At 35.1% G+C, this 15706-nt stretch overlaps 2 protein-coding genes across 2 annotated transcripts; one reads left to right on the top strand and one right to left on the bottom strand.

Annotated features, from left to right (window-relative positions):
- The first annotated feature begins 1515 nt into the window (after nucleotides 1–1515).
- On the top strand, nucleotides 1516–8154 carry LOC104894463 (ubiquitin-like-conjugating enzyme ATG10). The gene is made up of 7 exons (XM_010680695.3): nucleotides 1516–1673; nucleotides 1822–2007; nucleotides 3148–3198; nucleotides 3275–3358; nucleotides 3480–3579; nucleotides 3794–3891; nucleotides 7519–8154. Exons 2-7 carry the CDS (start codon nucleotides 1831–1833, stop codon nucleotides 7717–7719), a joined length of 711 nt encoding a protein of 236 aa, XP_010678997.1. The 5' UTR covers nucleotides 1516–1673; nucleotides 1822–1830; the 3' UTR covers nucleotides 7720–8154.
- An 89-nt stretch (nucleotides 8155–8243) lies between these two features.
- Nucleotides 8244–14717, bottom strand: LOC104894462 (hypothetical protein). The gene is made up of 9 exons (XM_010680691.4): nucleotides 14531–14717; nucleotides 13835–13913; nucleotides 12840–12919; nucleotides 12246–12348; nucleotides 11995–12151; nucleotides 11568–11696; nucleotides 11322–11408; nucleotides 10946–10990; nucleotides 8244–8899 (listed from the first exon to the last, which is right to left on the bottom strand). Exons 1-9 carry the CDS (start codon nucleotides 14637–14639, stop codon nucleotides 8753–8755), a joined length of 936 nt encoding a protein of 311 aa, XP_010678993.1. The 5' UTR covers nucleotides 14640–14717; the 3' UTR covers nucleotides 8244–8752.
- Nucleotides 14718–15706: the final 989 nt, after the last annotated feature.

Below are 15706 nucleotides of genomic sequence, written 5' to 3'. Positions count from 1 at the left end.
TCTCTTGATTATTTTGATTGGGGAATAGGGAAAAGCCTAACCAGTTGCTAGTGGCAACTGGCAAGTTATGGCTTTGGTCATTGTTAGGTATCTGTAGTTATGTAACGTCGAACTATTTCAACATCTCGTTTCTTAAATGGTTAGTTTCTCATTAACAAGCTTTACTTAATTCCTCTTGGAATGAACATATAAGGTGCGTTCTCTTCACTTTAAACAAATGTTTTTAGATTTGATAAGGTCAATTAGATCTAATCAGGTCCAACCGACTGAAAATATAAGATGATACTAGCTTGACTAAAAGAAGTAGGGTTCTTTAGTGCTCTTGAAACATGATCAGGTGTAATAAGTTCAAGAAATTTTTTATACAATTGCTACATTTGTCCTTTCACATACAACCTTCTTAATTTCATGGAAAATGATATACATATATATAAGGTGCTTAAAATGGAAATAAAATATTGAATCAAGCATTTATTACCTCAGTTGATGTGAAAATGTGTCTTGAATTCTTAAACTGTTTCCATTTAAAGAAATGTATTTAATACTTATATATAGCTCTTAGGGCTACATATAGCATTACCCTAATTTCATATACTCCCGCCAGTCTTTATTAGTTTACTCATATTCATTTTTGGGATGTCCCTTATTAGTTTACCCATTTCTTTTGTTTCTATTTTTGGAATGAAACCATTAACTTTTCATCACATATATTCAACTTTAATATAAGGGTTATGCTATTGCAGCCCTTAGGGTTGCATATAAGACATAAATACACTACTTAAAATGGAAATAAGTTGTGAATTTATGGAAAAAATTTGCATCAACCGATGTAATAAATGATCAATTAATGCAACTTATTTCCATTTTTAACTTCTTATATAAAGCCCTTAGGGCTGCATATAGCTTTTCCCTTAATATAAAATAATAATTTTTTTTTTTTTTACATCTCACAATATTATTTCTCCTTAAACTGTGTGCAAAAAAAAGAGTAAACTAACTTACAGCATCATTGTATTTGATAATTTCAAAGTCAACATTTAATTTTGAATTTTTTCCTTGGATAATGCAAAAGTGGGTTTTAATTCCCAAAATATGCCCAAAAAAATAAAAATTTCCTGCGTACCGTCCACGTAGGACTTACAGCGAGAAACTGTTTTTTTTTTTGTTTTATCCCACGAAAACCGCTACTCAGATTAAAATAAACCGCTATCTCTAGTAGCAGTTCACCTGGGCAAAATGTTGCAATACAACTTGATTAATGAACTGCTACTTGAACTAGCGGTTTACACCACAACTTTTTTTTTTTTTTTGAAAACCGCAACTTCAAGTAGCGGTTTTCCTTAAGTTGAAGAAAAAAAAATTCTTGGCACCTGTAAACCGCTACTTCAACTTAAGTTTAAAAAAAAAAATTCTCGCGTGCCATCCTACGTGGACGGTACGCAGGGAATTTTTATTTTTTGGGCATATTTTGAAAATTAAAATTCACTTTTGCATTCAAGGAAAAAACTCTTTAATTTTTCTTTATTTTTCAATAAAACTTACTTCATTTATTAAAAAATAAACTGAAAAAATTCAACGTTATTGGAGAAATTAGGAATTTCTGGTCTTCTTGTAAAAGCAACGTCTCTGGGTCCAATCCAATTTCTCCGGCGAAAGGTTCAAAACTAACTCAGGTATCAGTTATGCATTTACCATTTTTCACCATCTTCATCTTTATCTTCATAATTCTATTGTAATAAACTCATCAAATCAAAAAAAAAATTCTACTTTCTGATCATACTCAATTTCATGTCTTTTTTTCTGGGTTTAATCGAACATCAGGCTCTGATAATGCTTTCAGAAAAAGATTTATCAAAGTGGGATGGTACAATATCAGCTGATGAATTTCGTGAAGGAGCTCATGCTTTTTCTGAGAAATGGAAGAGAATTTGTCATACACATAATCATGATTTACCTCTTTGGTCTTGGGTTTCTTGTCTAAATCCACCTCTCTTCACTTCCCACGAAGTAATACGCTTGGTTTACATTTATTGATTATTACTACCTCCGCGCTTTATTAATTTACCCGTATTTACCCATTTCTTTTATTTCTATTTTAAAAATGGATCACTAACTTTCCATCATATATATATTTAACTTTTAACATACAATAATAGTTTATCTTTCTTCTATATTCCATAACGTTGTTTCTCCTAACTTTGTACAAAAGAGACGGGTAAACTAATAAAGACATGAGGGAGTATTATGGTGTCTTTATCTTGTTTTGAAGTATTATTTATTTGGGAATTGTTTTGTTATTGAGAATTCTTGCTTTTTTTGGTTCATCAGTCATCACTGGTAATTGCAAATAGGATTATTAGTTCACATTATGCAAACTGAGCATAGTAGAATTTTCTGCTTTTGATTTTCTTCATTATGTGTTGCTCTCTAAGTCCTGAGTCTTGACTCTTGAGTATTTTATTTTAGTGAGGACTCTATATTTTATGTTGGATATTCTTGTTGCATTCTCGACATTTTGACATGGGTATGGACACTTGGACATTTCATATTGGGCTAAAGTCATGGAACTTTTTCATGAAATACACGAGTCGGATGCTTGGACTAATACCAGGGTCCGACACAAATACCCAAGTCTGAATAACATACGCCGCATTTTAAAAAAAAAAATTGAATTTGTTATCTTCACCTTATCTTTGCTTATTTTCAGAAAAATAAGAAAAAGTTAATAAAAAAATACTAAAAGTCAAGGAAAGTTAAAAAAGTGAAGAGAAGTTTAGAAAAAATAAGAAAAGTTAAGAATCGATGAGGTGAAGAGAACACACCTTTAATATATTAACTATGAAGTATTTCAAAGTGAGGCACACATATGACATATCTCCATAATTTTTGTTCATGACTTTCCTACCATATTAGTAATAGTACCACATTAATAGAATCATGGATTTAGAATAAGTGTTGTGTTCCTGATGTCACTGTTCTTTACGGAATTTCTCTTGATTTATACTAGGTTTAAAGTTATCTTGTAATGGGGAAAGTAATATTGTTGGTCACTGTTCCTTGTTTGAGCTGTTGTTATATAATAATGTGTCCGAACTTTTCTGTGCTTCTTTGTCCACAGGTGGTTTAAGTTAAGCTATTTCTTTGCAGGTAGATGGATATCTGTCACTGGAGAAGATGTGCGTTTTGAGGTCTGACAAGGTCTGTTCTTATAAATGCAGGGAAATCTTCTTTATGTGCTTATGACTGATTGTTGTTTAGTTGATTTTCCATGCAGATACATGACGAGGAAGCTGGTCATGCAGTAATGGAAGAGCCTAATTGCTTGGAAAACGAAGAGCGTATTGATCCTGCAACGCTGGTATGAGTTATTTACTAGTGTTCTATGACTTCGAGTCTCGAAGCAAGAGACATAAGGTTTTAAGTGATAGAAATACAGTGTTCTTAATAACAGACATTTTTTGTTTGCTTCTGTTCTCCAGGTTAAGCAAGCTGCTCAGGAAGTGCATTACTATGACTTCCATGCTGTGTACAGCAGCTCTTACAGGATTCCAATGTTATTTTTCCGTGGTTATAGTTCTGGTATGTGCCCATTATGTTATCATACTACGTGTCTATAGATTGTACCATACTTGAGTTATAATTTACTTCTAGCTTCTAAACAGTGTTCGACAGATGGTGAAAATAAATTTTCATTTGTGGTGACATATGTGTCTTTGTCCAGTTGATAGTGAAAAGGATGGACATTGCATGCTGTATAATTGTTCATTTTAAGTTTATGGTTTCTTAATTGCAGATGGACAGTCGTTAATGTTGGATCAAATTGAAAAAGATCTTCCACCCAGCTCTGTTCAGGTGCTTACTGATTCAAAGTGGACATTCATAACGCAGCAGGTAACTTATTCCCAAGTCACATTGATTTTCTTTTGTTCAGTTTTTGGTGTTGTACTTAAGATGTTGTGTAATTGACGTATTTGTTAAATACTCTGGCTATGACAGAAAACCTTGGTGAACGAGTAAATGGTATTCCCTACTGCATTATTTATATGTTAAATCAATATGATTTATGCTATAGCACCAGTTTAGTTCTCTATAGTTTCAGGCTCCAGTAAGCATGAGATTAAACATTAGGTTATGCTGAGGATTCTTCTCCATCTTTAAATAACCCAATAGATGTGAGCTTCACTATTGCATTAGAAATAACTTTATTGTCATCTAGTAGTTCATTTGCTAAGAGATGTATAGATCCAATAGGAAGAGGATTCACCCATACCATGTATCATGTCAAGAACAAAGCATATGACAACTTATAATGTGTGAGAGCTGAAAAAGTCGTGTTGACCCTTCAAAATACTCAACTGTTTGCAAGCATAGTTTCCACCTTGATGCTCATCCACGTCGACCAAATTTCCACCTTTTAGTAGTCCAAATGCTCGAAGGCTGGTTATTCAAAGTCATAGTAACCACTATTATTGAATTCCGAGCAAAGTAAAAATCTCTTCAGGATGCTTCAATCACACTGTAATTCATCATTAATTCACACTTGCCCTTTGACCTCAAATGAAGGTAGTATGTATCCCATATCTCCCGTGTCCTCTTTTCTTGGAAGCTTGATAGGTCACTAAATTTTGCAAAATTATATGCCCACAGTAAGTATAACTATAAAGGAGGGACGATAACAGCTACCTGGTTTGGTTGCGCATATGAAGTATCGCTTCCCTGAAAGTTGTAATTCCCTGAGATTTTCATTTCCCAAGAAGAATTATAATTTGTTTGGCTGAATGCATGAATTTTTTCTTAGTTCCCATAGGAAATTCCACTACCTAAAGGACAATAGGTTAGTTTTATGAAGTTGCACTTCGTGTGCTTTTGTCCACGAAACAACTGCATATATACTTATTTCTGAATTATATGTCAATTAAATGACCAATAAGAACTACGATTATGTAATTTGTGTTTTCATTTGTTATACATTAATATCTTGTTCGAGGTACTCAGTGAAGAGTAAATATATGCATTACTTTCTAGTTTCTACTAAGATATAACTGAAGAAGGCACTCACTGACCCACATTAACAATGATTAACATTCATTTTATGATATCAATGACAATTATCCATCAACAATTTGGACTGCTTTAATTATATAGCACTCACTTAAAGATTGATCCTCCCACTCTACCTCCTTCTCGGTCAACTCCAACAGCATCTTGATGGACTGCAAATCATTTATGATCAAAGATTGTTGATCTTGTATGTTTTTACAAGTTGAAAGTTGCTCTTCAAGTTTTTTTATCATACTATGGGAAGACGTCGATTGGCTCTTTGTTGACTGCAACTCAGGATATCCACAAGAAATTTCATTCTGTACCCTCTGTAATTCTGTGATAATATCTTGATTTTCCTTCCTACAAGAGGAAAGTTGACACTCGAGCACTTTTTTGTTTTTGTTCGACAATTCTAGCTCCACATCAGTGAACTGTAATGTAGATTTAACTGAAGATAGTTCATCCTGCATTTTTTGAAGCTTTGCTTTCATATCTTCACTTTCCTTTCCACTGGTTGAAAGTTGTTCCTCCAGCTCTATTGACCTTTCCTCGGAAGTCTCCAACATGGATTTTGCGTATTGTAATTCGGACATAGTGAAGGAAAGTTGGTCTTGTACCATTTGCAAAGCTATTTCTATGCTTTGTTTATCCTTGTGACAAGCAAAAATTTGATCTTTGGACTCCTTTACCTCTTCTTTGGACGACTCAAACTCGATCTTTATAGTTTCTAACTCAAATTCCTTAAGAGAAAGTTGACTGCGTGCCTTTTGTAATTCTATTTCCATGTTTTCTCTGTCCTTCTGACAAGTCAGAAATTGTTCCTTGAGCTCCTTTATCTCTTGCTTTGAGGCTTCCAGACTAGCCTTGTTTATTGAGGCCTCGCGATTAGCCAAAGAAAGTTGGGTACTTGTCGCCACTAATTTTTGTTCCTTCTGTTGTAGCTGTTTTCCTAAGGAATCATTGATGGAGTTTGGTACCATCACTCCAAAGGGAGACCAATCGAAGATTACATTATCAATAGGCCGATAAACACCCTTGCCTATTGGAGCAATATAGCATGCTCCATTACAGTTAACATAAATGTTTCCTGTTCTTTTTCTCAAAATAAGAGAGTCATGCAACTTTTGCAATATAGATTCTTGTATCTCAGTTCCATATATGGTCAATGTATCTTTCCTGAGGTCTATATCACGGATAAGACCGGTGTTTGACTCGTCATTGGCATAAACCATTCTATATATAAACCTATTGTCAATATAAGCAGAAATATAAATATCGGGATTGTCTTCTAGCTTGTATGCGCCCATGATTTCTATTTAGGACTCAAATAGAACAGATGATAAATGAAAGTTAAGAGAGACAAAAGTAGAAAGCTTTAGATTAATTGACCAGCAGAAAATCAATTTACCAGTTGGAAAGGATTCAAAGGTTTTGGTTGGTTTGGTTGCAGGAGTGGCTTGGAGCCTTGGACCAAGGAACCGTACTTCATATAAATTTATATAAGTTTTCAATTTGGAATAAGGATTACCAACTTGGCAATTATTCCTGGCTTGTCCATGCTTGGATTCTTTTTCTGTTAAGACACAAGATATATATGTATATATGCATGTATATATGTATGTATATATGTATATATATATTATTTGTGTTGTTGGGAAAGAATAATTATGTAACTTAATTTGGGAGTTATTCTTTTGCTTGTCCATGGTGGAATTCACTTAGGTGCTGGAGAAAGTCCATCATATGGAAGCTTAGCATGGGATGGAAGCTTAATTTTGTAATGAACATAGATATAGGTGGGTAAGTGCTAGAATACAAGAATGAAGTACTGTATACACAAATTTTGAGTCTGAATGAATAGGAGCGAATATAAAGTTTACACAATGAAATTTTGAATTAATAATGGGATGGATACAATCCTAGTATAGCAGTTGACAGAAAGAAACCTTTGCAACGTTTATGGACATCAACCTTGGTTTGGAGGTAGGAGGAGGATGTGTATGGGGCGTCAACCCGAGTTCGAGGGTGACACATGTAGATGTCAATCTAAACTTGAATGTAAGGCGGCATTTTTAGAAGTCAGCCTAGATTTGAGGCTGTAGATGTCAACTGGAAATCTAAATGAACGGTGACGTGCTCAAACGTCAACCTGGATTTGAGGGTGACAACCTAAACATGACTGTAAGGTGACCCGATAGCGTTATGAAATGGATTGAATAGCAGCTATAGGGGGCAGAATTTCTATTGTCATTATTTTTACCTATGAACCCCAAGTTTACTGTACATTCATATTCATGATGTGTATAGAAAGAATGTTGAAATGGACCAATGACATATTTGTGTTCTGAACTTCTGTCCTTATCTGCTTATCACCTGGTTGTAGATATCAAAGACAAGAAATCCCAGTTATGCAAGAAGAAATTTAGATAGTTTTGACTGAGTTGTACTAACGTTTGTTAGCTTAAAAAAATGCAGGAGCACCCTTATTTGAATAGACCATGGTACACACTGCATCCATGTGGAACAAGCGAATTGATGAAGTTACTCTTGAGTGACACTTCTGTTTCTGGAGATAAAGTTACAGCAGAATGGTATTTGATATCATGGCTCTCAGTTGTTAGCCAGGTTGTTGGTCTTAGGATGCCTCTTCAGATGGCAGCTCTATATCAGATGTAGTTCGTCACATTCCCTACGTCTGCCCACCCCGCACCCTCGGAGAAACGGCGTGACACTTGAGGTGCTAGAGTTTGATTTTGTTTTTGGTGCAACATTCTTACATCTCTCTCCAACCTGCCCTGTTCTGTTCATGAATTGGCTTTCATCTGAACCTCAGATAGCGAAAAGAGATTGTTAGGTTAGAATATTATTGTTGGCTGGTCATCGATTATCTTAAAGAGCTTTAGTTGTGAATCAAATCTTTGCACACCACCTCTCTATAACCGAGTAGAGGTATATTTGGTGAAGCAACATAGTTTCCCTCCATGTTATATACTTCATCTGTTTTATATTAGTTGACTTTCAAAGTCTCCAATGTATTCATGTAATCATTAATATCTTAATTACGTATCAATAGAATTTATGAAAAATAGATGTATTATACTTCTAGACGAATTGTATGACTATGTTTTTTTCTTATATAGGGGTAGGCATACACGATCGAAGTAATCTAACTTCTTCCTCAAGAAAGTACTAGGCTATAATTGGAGTTTAATCATTATTATTGACTACTGCAAAGTTATACATGTACTAGAAGATTTCCCATCAAAGTTTCCGTTGAGACAATATGAAACAGTACATTTACATCAACTATCCCCCAAAATGTCATATGACGACCTAAATTTTTAAAATGGAAGGAATAATATAGTGGGAATCATAACATGTTCTGGAAAGGCATACCTAAACATCATGTATAAGAATATTAAGCAGTCACTATTGGCCTTACAGCTACGGTTTGGCTTTGGCTATAATCAGGATATAAATCATCAAAATACCGACTTCTGGTATTGCATCGAAGCTTAATATAGACAGTAAATCATCATCCATTCGGTGTAAAGTCCTAGTGGATTAACGGCAAGTCGGCAACACCATTGCAGTCCTTTTGGCCAAGGAGACGTTCATTTTCTCAACTCTTTGTCCTTTGTTAACATGATAGCTTGCTCTGATACTTCGTGTGTTTCTCCCATGAAGAGCCCAGGAAAATGTCACTAACTTATACAACAGATACGGCTTCCTCAGCTGTTCGCTCAAACCAAACCAAGAACTCTATATTACCCTCAGCGCCCTTTAGAGGGGACTCAATCCATCCTTTGCTTTGAAACCCGAAACTTTGCACCCCGTTTGTTATCTTCTCTAGAACCTGCAGCATGGAGCCAGTTAACCAAACTCACTTGCAGCCTTGCACATCAACAAAAGTAGCTAAAATATCTTTTGACTAATGGCCTGTTTGGTAGGTGATTATTGATTATATACATCAATAATGTAATGCAATTCAATGTAGTTCTGCAAGGAAAAATCAAGTTTAAGGTAATGAGAATTCATCCTCAAACATACGTTTTCTTACACCAATTTCCATTACCACTTTAGATGTAGTATTTTAGTGGGAAAGGAAAATTGTGACGCAAATCACATGTTTGAGGATGAGTTTTTGTTGCCATGGCAACGAGTAGGGGATTCTCCTTGCAAATTACATTTGATTTCATTATGAGTGGGGGGCATAAAGGTATGGTAGTCGTAACAGATGATAGTACTGGCAATTAATATAGCATAATAATATATATTAGAGGAATATGCCAATGCCTATGATAATGGAACTTCGTTCTACTATGAATCAATATTATGGAGAGGGGGACTTTAGTTAGTAGTTTATTGTTAACTTTGCTTGTAGCTTGAAGAATAAGATAGGTAGTTCATTAGAGGAGAACTATATGTAGGGTTTATTAGGGAGAGTGAAAGTGTGTTGGAAATTGATAAAAAGTAGAGGAAATTGTTTCTCGAAAGAGCACCAACGTCTTGAACATTGGCTAGGTCGTACTAGGTGATATTAATTGTCATTTTCATCAATACAATCATATGTTAGTAGTTTTTCCCTAAATTCTTCATAATTATTCTTAATATTCTTCATAATTCACTAAATAGTAGATTCTACAATTTTTTCACCATATACCCCCAAGTTTTCAAGAAATTTAAGTACCCCCCATGTTTCAAAATTCATACCCCCGAGTTTTATAATAATACCTCAAAAAACCCTAATGCATCGTTTAAGTTGATTCAAAAAACGATTCGATATTTAGGGTTAGAGGTTGATGTTGATGTTGTGGAGAAGAAGCTTCAGGAGAGAGAAACTATGGATGTGACACTGATCGAAGAAATCAAAGTGGGGGAGGGGGTTGCGGGAGGAGGGGTTGCGGAGGGGGGGGGGTGGGGGGAATTCGACTTGGTGGTGGGGGAGGGGGGTTGCGGGCGTGGGGGGCTGCCGCTGTTGGATGGTTAGGCTGGGTTAGTGGTGCTGTCGTCGTTGGGTGGGGCTGCGTGGGGGAAGGGGAGGTGGTGGGGGTTGGGTGGTTAGGCTTTAGAGTGGGATGGGGTCAGGTGGTAAGGTTAGGATTAGGGAATTAGGGTTAGGGGTTAATAGGTTAATTAGGGTTTTTTTTAAATTAAGCTTAATAACCAATGACGGTTAACGTCATTAGTCATTAAGGGCATTTTGAGGTATTATTGTAAAATTCGGGGGTACATAATACCTAGTAAATTTAGAACACATGGGGGGTACCTGGTGAATTTTTTGAAAGCTCGAGGGTATCTGGTGAAAAACCCGTAGATTCTATCGTTGTAGTCAGAGTAGCTAAGAATCATCTCGATTCATAGCACATTCCCATAAACATTTTCAAAAATTTCCGTTACTACTTAATACAACTTGTAAAGTAGCAGTGGTAATGGATGGTAATAAAAATATATAAAGAAAAACATTTGGAGTTGGACAAGCCTTGTCATGTACATTGACATGAGATTCTCTTCAAAAGAATCACCTATAAAATTATTGATATTGCTACCATTTATTATTGCCTACCAAACAAATAGGATCTGTTGACAACAAATATGCAAACAATCAAAGTGGTATCTATTGCCAATGATTTGATGCCAAGCAAAAGCTCGATCATAAGACTCATGCATTTCTCTAATTTTTATCCCAAACTTTTGTGAGAGAACGAGCAAGAGATAAGGTGAAGACTATTGAAAAGAATCAATACGTTTCCAATCTCCCTTAGGCTTAAAACATTAAGAGTAACTCAAAGAAGATAATTAAGGCCAAAATTAGAAGTGTACAAAAGATTATAGGAGGTAAAAGGGGAGGGGAGAGTGGAGAAATAAACACACTAACTTCATAAAAACAAGCAGTAATTACCTCTTTATGGACCTCTGGATCTCTAACTATACCACCACTACCTACCTGCAACAAGAAATGAAATAGAGAAGTCAGCTCACCTCTAGCATCTCCAACTAAAAGAAGAAAAATGTTGCTATGTATTAATTGAAACAACTATCACTACCACCACCATACCCCATAGCAAGGTCGTACACACATTTGCAGATGGTACATGACTACATGACTGTTACACTTAATCAAAATTAGCTTAAGCTCAAACTTTCCTTGTCTATTAGGAGTTCTTGAGATGGAAATGGCACTCTAACATGTTTATCATGTCAAAGAGTAGGACTTGCAAGTAAAGGGTAAACAAGTTTGAGGATAAGAATTAAGAAGCAGCAAAAGAATCTGTCACCTGGGATCTCTTTGCTTCAAACTGAGGCTTTACAAGGGTAATTAATGTGGATTGCTCCTTCATCACCTTGACCACAGCAGGCATCACCTATATTAATACAATGACGAGACTAAACAGATCATTTTGCCAAAATATAAGCCCATCATCTATTGATAATTTGATACATCAGCTTCAATGCAATCATGCATCAGCAGTAAAGTGTCAAAAACATTTGAAAAAGTAGTTATAACTACAACTTCTACATACCATGAGTATGGAGATGAAGGACAGATCTAAAGTCACCAGATCAACTTTTTGCGGAAGCCCAGGAAGATATCTTAAATTTGTTCGCTCTATAACAGAGACTCGTTCATCTCGGCGAATTTTATCTGCCACCTGGTGAATATTTTAACAGGTTAATTCTAATTGAAAAGGAGACAGCAAATATAACGGTAAATGAAGGTAACGCAAATCCTCAGCATTATATTTTTATATGATCACAAAGTCTTAGCAAATATGAAGCAGATGTAGTAGCCAACTTGATTGCATTCTCCTTTTACTAATAGCCACCAATCAAATGCAATACTATCATGCTAATGTTATTTCAGTCCCGACTACAGACTGCTGTAATATCTTATGCTTGGTACGGTTTGTTTTTCAAGATCTACAGCAAGTTCAAGAGTTACATGGATACCTGCCCATAGCCTACATCAACTCCATATACAAAAGCAGCGCCATGCTGGAGCAGGCAATCAGTAAATCCTCCAGTTGACAACCCTGAATCAAGAGCAATTTTATCTGTAACATCAACTCCTAGTTGCTCAATAGCAGCCTCCAACTTGTATCCTGCTCTAAAGCAGATGTCAGCATATAAGTAGTTTTGCCTTATATTGTGCAGGTAAGTTGCAATATCAAGTGCAACAGGGTGTCTCTCAGAGTAATCACCTACATACATATTTTGGAACTTCAGCGTTGATCTCCACAACAGCTTCATCTGAGACAGGTGTCCCAGCTTTATTTACCACCTTACCGTTCACATACACTTTTCCTGCATCAAGAAGAAGACAAAAGAAATGAGTTTTAACTATTAGAACTCCAAAACCTTAAAAAAGTATACATCATGAGCCAGTCAAACAGTATTCAATTCACATCCATATCCATTACAGTGCACATATTAATTAACCAATTAACCATCAATTTTAAAATGCTTTGCAATGGAGAAATGACCAAAAAGCTAATTATTTATATAGCAAGTTTCCAAGGGTATTTTTCTGTAAACTGTGTCAGATATATACACTTAGAAACTAGAAATATTCCATATTGAATCAGTATGTTCAGATATATTCTCTATAGAGATGCAAATTTCCCTGACTAATTCAAAAGAGAAGGAAAACCTAGGTCCAGCCAGAATCAAAGTTTCTACCAAAGACGTTTTCATTAATAGAAGATAGGAGGTCTTGATCTGCTGTTTTGATCCCCACTGAGACTCCTGATTCAATGTATGTTAAAGCATGCAATCATTCTTGAGACAGTTCTTACCTTGTATTATCCATGATTGTATGAAGGTTCGGCTATATTGTTGAAACCTCTCCAAGCATACCTCATCAAGTCTCTTTTTTCTGAGATAGTCAATTTCAAATCACAATGAGGGACAACAAGAGAGAAAAGTACCTCTACTGATCTATGCATGAAGTGAACAAGCTATAAGTGATCTATGCAGAAGCAACAATATCAAGTTACTAGAAATTAGAATAATGTAAATACGCAACTTTCTAAAAGTATTATCGCAGGGAATAGCGCACCAAACTTGCAAAACTTGTAAAGAAGTTTAAGCAACATAGAAGAGTCAAAGACACAAATGTAGGTGAATCCATGGTTTATAGGAAAATGATGATGCCAAACAATCCCAGCATATAGGGCACATCTGACCGCCAATTAAAACGGGAAGTTCATATCCTTCAGTCTTGTGGACTTCCATACTTTTCAATTTTCACCTACACAAGAACAAACATCTGGAAGGCTCCTTGCCACATGGTAGGCTATTCTGGCTTGCAAATTATGTTCCAGCTCTATATGAACCTCAAGTCCTCAACTACATGAACATATCACTATGTTTTTACAACTACTACCAGAATTTTATTATCAAAATTAGCACCCTAGGAGCCATTCCCTTCTATTCTAACAATATCACATTAGTGAACCCCTCCCATATACGTTCTCGTGCTAAAAAAAAAGCCACACCAACTAAACAATTCTAACATATAAATATCACCAAATTGAGACACCAAAACTGTACAATTAATTTCAGCACTTAATATGGGTTCAAATCACCAGTATCCATATTATTTGTGCTTAGACATTCTTTTGAGATTCGGTTCTTAGATAGTTTATATCACAAGAAAATATCAACCATATCAAAAACTCAGTTCATATTGGTAGCATCTAACCAAAGGAAGAAGTGCAATCAACCCAATTACTACAATAACTACATTACTATTGCAGACCAGTAAAAGATTATGTCCCCAAAAGCTTACTTCTTTGATAGAGGGAACTTGGCTGACTTTACAGAAAATCTTCTGAAGGAGCAATGCTGATCACCTCTAAACCACTTCGCTGTCGTCAATTTACATAACCCAAATAAGACCGAAAGACAAAAGATTTAACTTCAGCTCCATGAACAACAGAAAAACATAGTTGTCAATTAATGATACAAACAAAGCAGGAATTGACAACATTTGCAGCAAGCATTTAACAACTAAACTGAAGCTAATTTGGACTAAACAAATTTCTCAAAAACAAATGCAGCTAATTGGTGTTATAACAAAATGACCAATTAGCAAAACCCAGATTCTCATGGCTATAAAGTTCCAATTTTTATCTAGCTGCGTCATAAATTTGAGAAACCCACAATTATTTTTTGAATAATACATGAGATTACATACATGTTTAAACAAGAAATATGAAATATAGAGAACATGCAGCTAAATGCTGTCCAAAAATTATGACCCAATTAGCAAAACCCAGATTCTTATGACTATAAAGTTTCAATTTTTAATCATCTCTGTTATAAAATTGAGAAACCCACAAATACTTTTTGAAAATAAATGAACTCCATACTATGTTCAAACAGGAAATTAGATTAAATTCAATTTTACATGTGGAATGAATTGAAAAATATAAGAAATTGATGAATATGATATAAAAAGAGAGAAAAACACAAGAGAAAGTACCTGAAGAAGACGAAGTTTTGTGGTTAGGGAAGAAGAAAAGAGTAGAGTGATAAGCAGTTCGAAAGAAGGAGTGGGTTGTGAAAGGAAGCTTCATATTCTGAAACACCATTTTCACGTCTCTTTCTCTCTGTATTTTCAGCTGAAGAAACGACACTACTTCAACGATATTCTATCGGGTAGGATCCGACCCGAAAGAAATTTCTTTTGGATTGTATTTCACTGATTTGTAAACCAAATTTGTTTTTATCCCGAGTAACGCCACGGATTTATTATGGTAAATTGTAAAGTTCTACTACTTAGAAATTTAGTTTGATATAGGTGTTAGTTGTAAAATGCATTTTAAGGTAATATAGAGGGTCTTACTTACATGAGTATCGTCTTAATGTTTCTCGCAATTTTTGAGGTCTAAAAAAGTATGACATAATTGAGAAAAGTCTATCAACAATTTAAAATAGCTAAATTTAAGAATTATAATACACGTTTTGGGACTCTTCGTAACTCGAAAAATATACTTATGAGATCCATCTTAGAGGGGTCATATAGGAGACTATTTAAGACTATTGAGAGCATTATAGGGTCATGGGCGATATCAATGGGCTTACGGAGGTAAATTTTGGTTGGATCATAATGATGTTCATTCAATGATTGATGCATAATGTCAATAATGATATATGTGAAAGTTTGTCTATCAAAATTCAGATTGGTGGAAGGATTGATGTTTTAAGGGGGTTTAGCAAGCGCTTAAGGGGGAAGACCAAGGAAATAAAGCGTAGATATAAAGGAAGGTAAGTACAAGTTTGAAAAAAATATGAAACGAGCTATAAATGGCATTTAATATAGACGTTTCCAGCCACCCAATAATCATACCAAGACATCGAAATTTTCGAAATCAATGATTGGACCATGCAAACTATATATACCTTTTCTTGGATAAAAGAACAGATTACTCGATTCATTTCTATATCGCTCGTGATGATATATAACCTTGAGAAACTTAATGTAAATATCACTAACATATGGAAAATTCCCCAAGCTCGAGAAGACTATTCACTATCTCAAGTGAGGCATATTTCGAATTCATCACTTTTACCACTTAACTCTATCACTTTTTGTGTAAACAAAGTCTAAACAAATACTAAATGATTTTGCCACATCATATATAATAGTCTTTAATTA

This window comes from Beta vulgaris, chromosome 5 (genome assembly GCF_026745355.1).
Source record: "Beta vulgaris subsp. vulgaris cultivar EL10 chromosome 5, EL10.2, whole genome shotgun sequence".
Taxonomy (NCBI): domain Eukaryota; kingdom Viridiplantae; phylum Streptophyta; class Magnoliopsida; order Caryophyllales; family Amaranthaceae; genus Beta; species Beta vulgaris.
The sequence above is the reverse complement of the archived record's forward strand: the minus strand, read 5'-3'. Positions and strand labels throughout refer to the sequence as shown.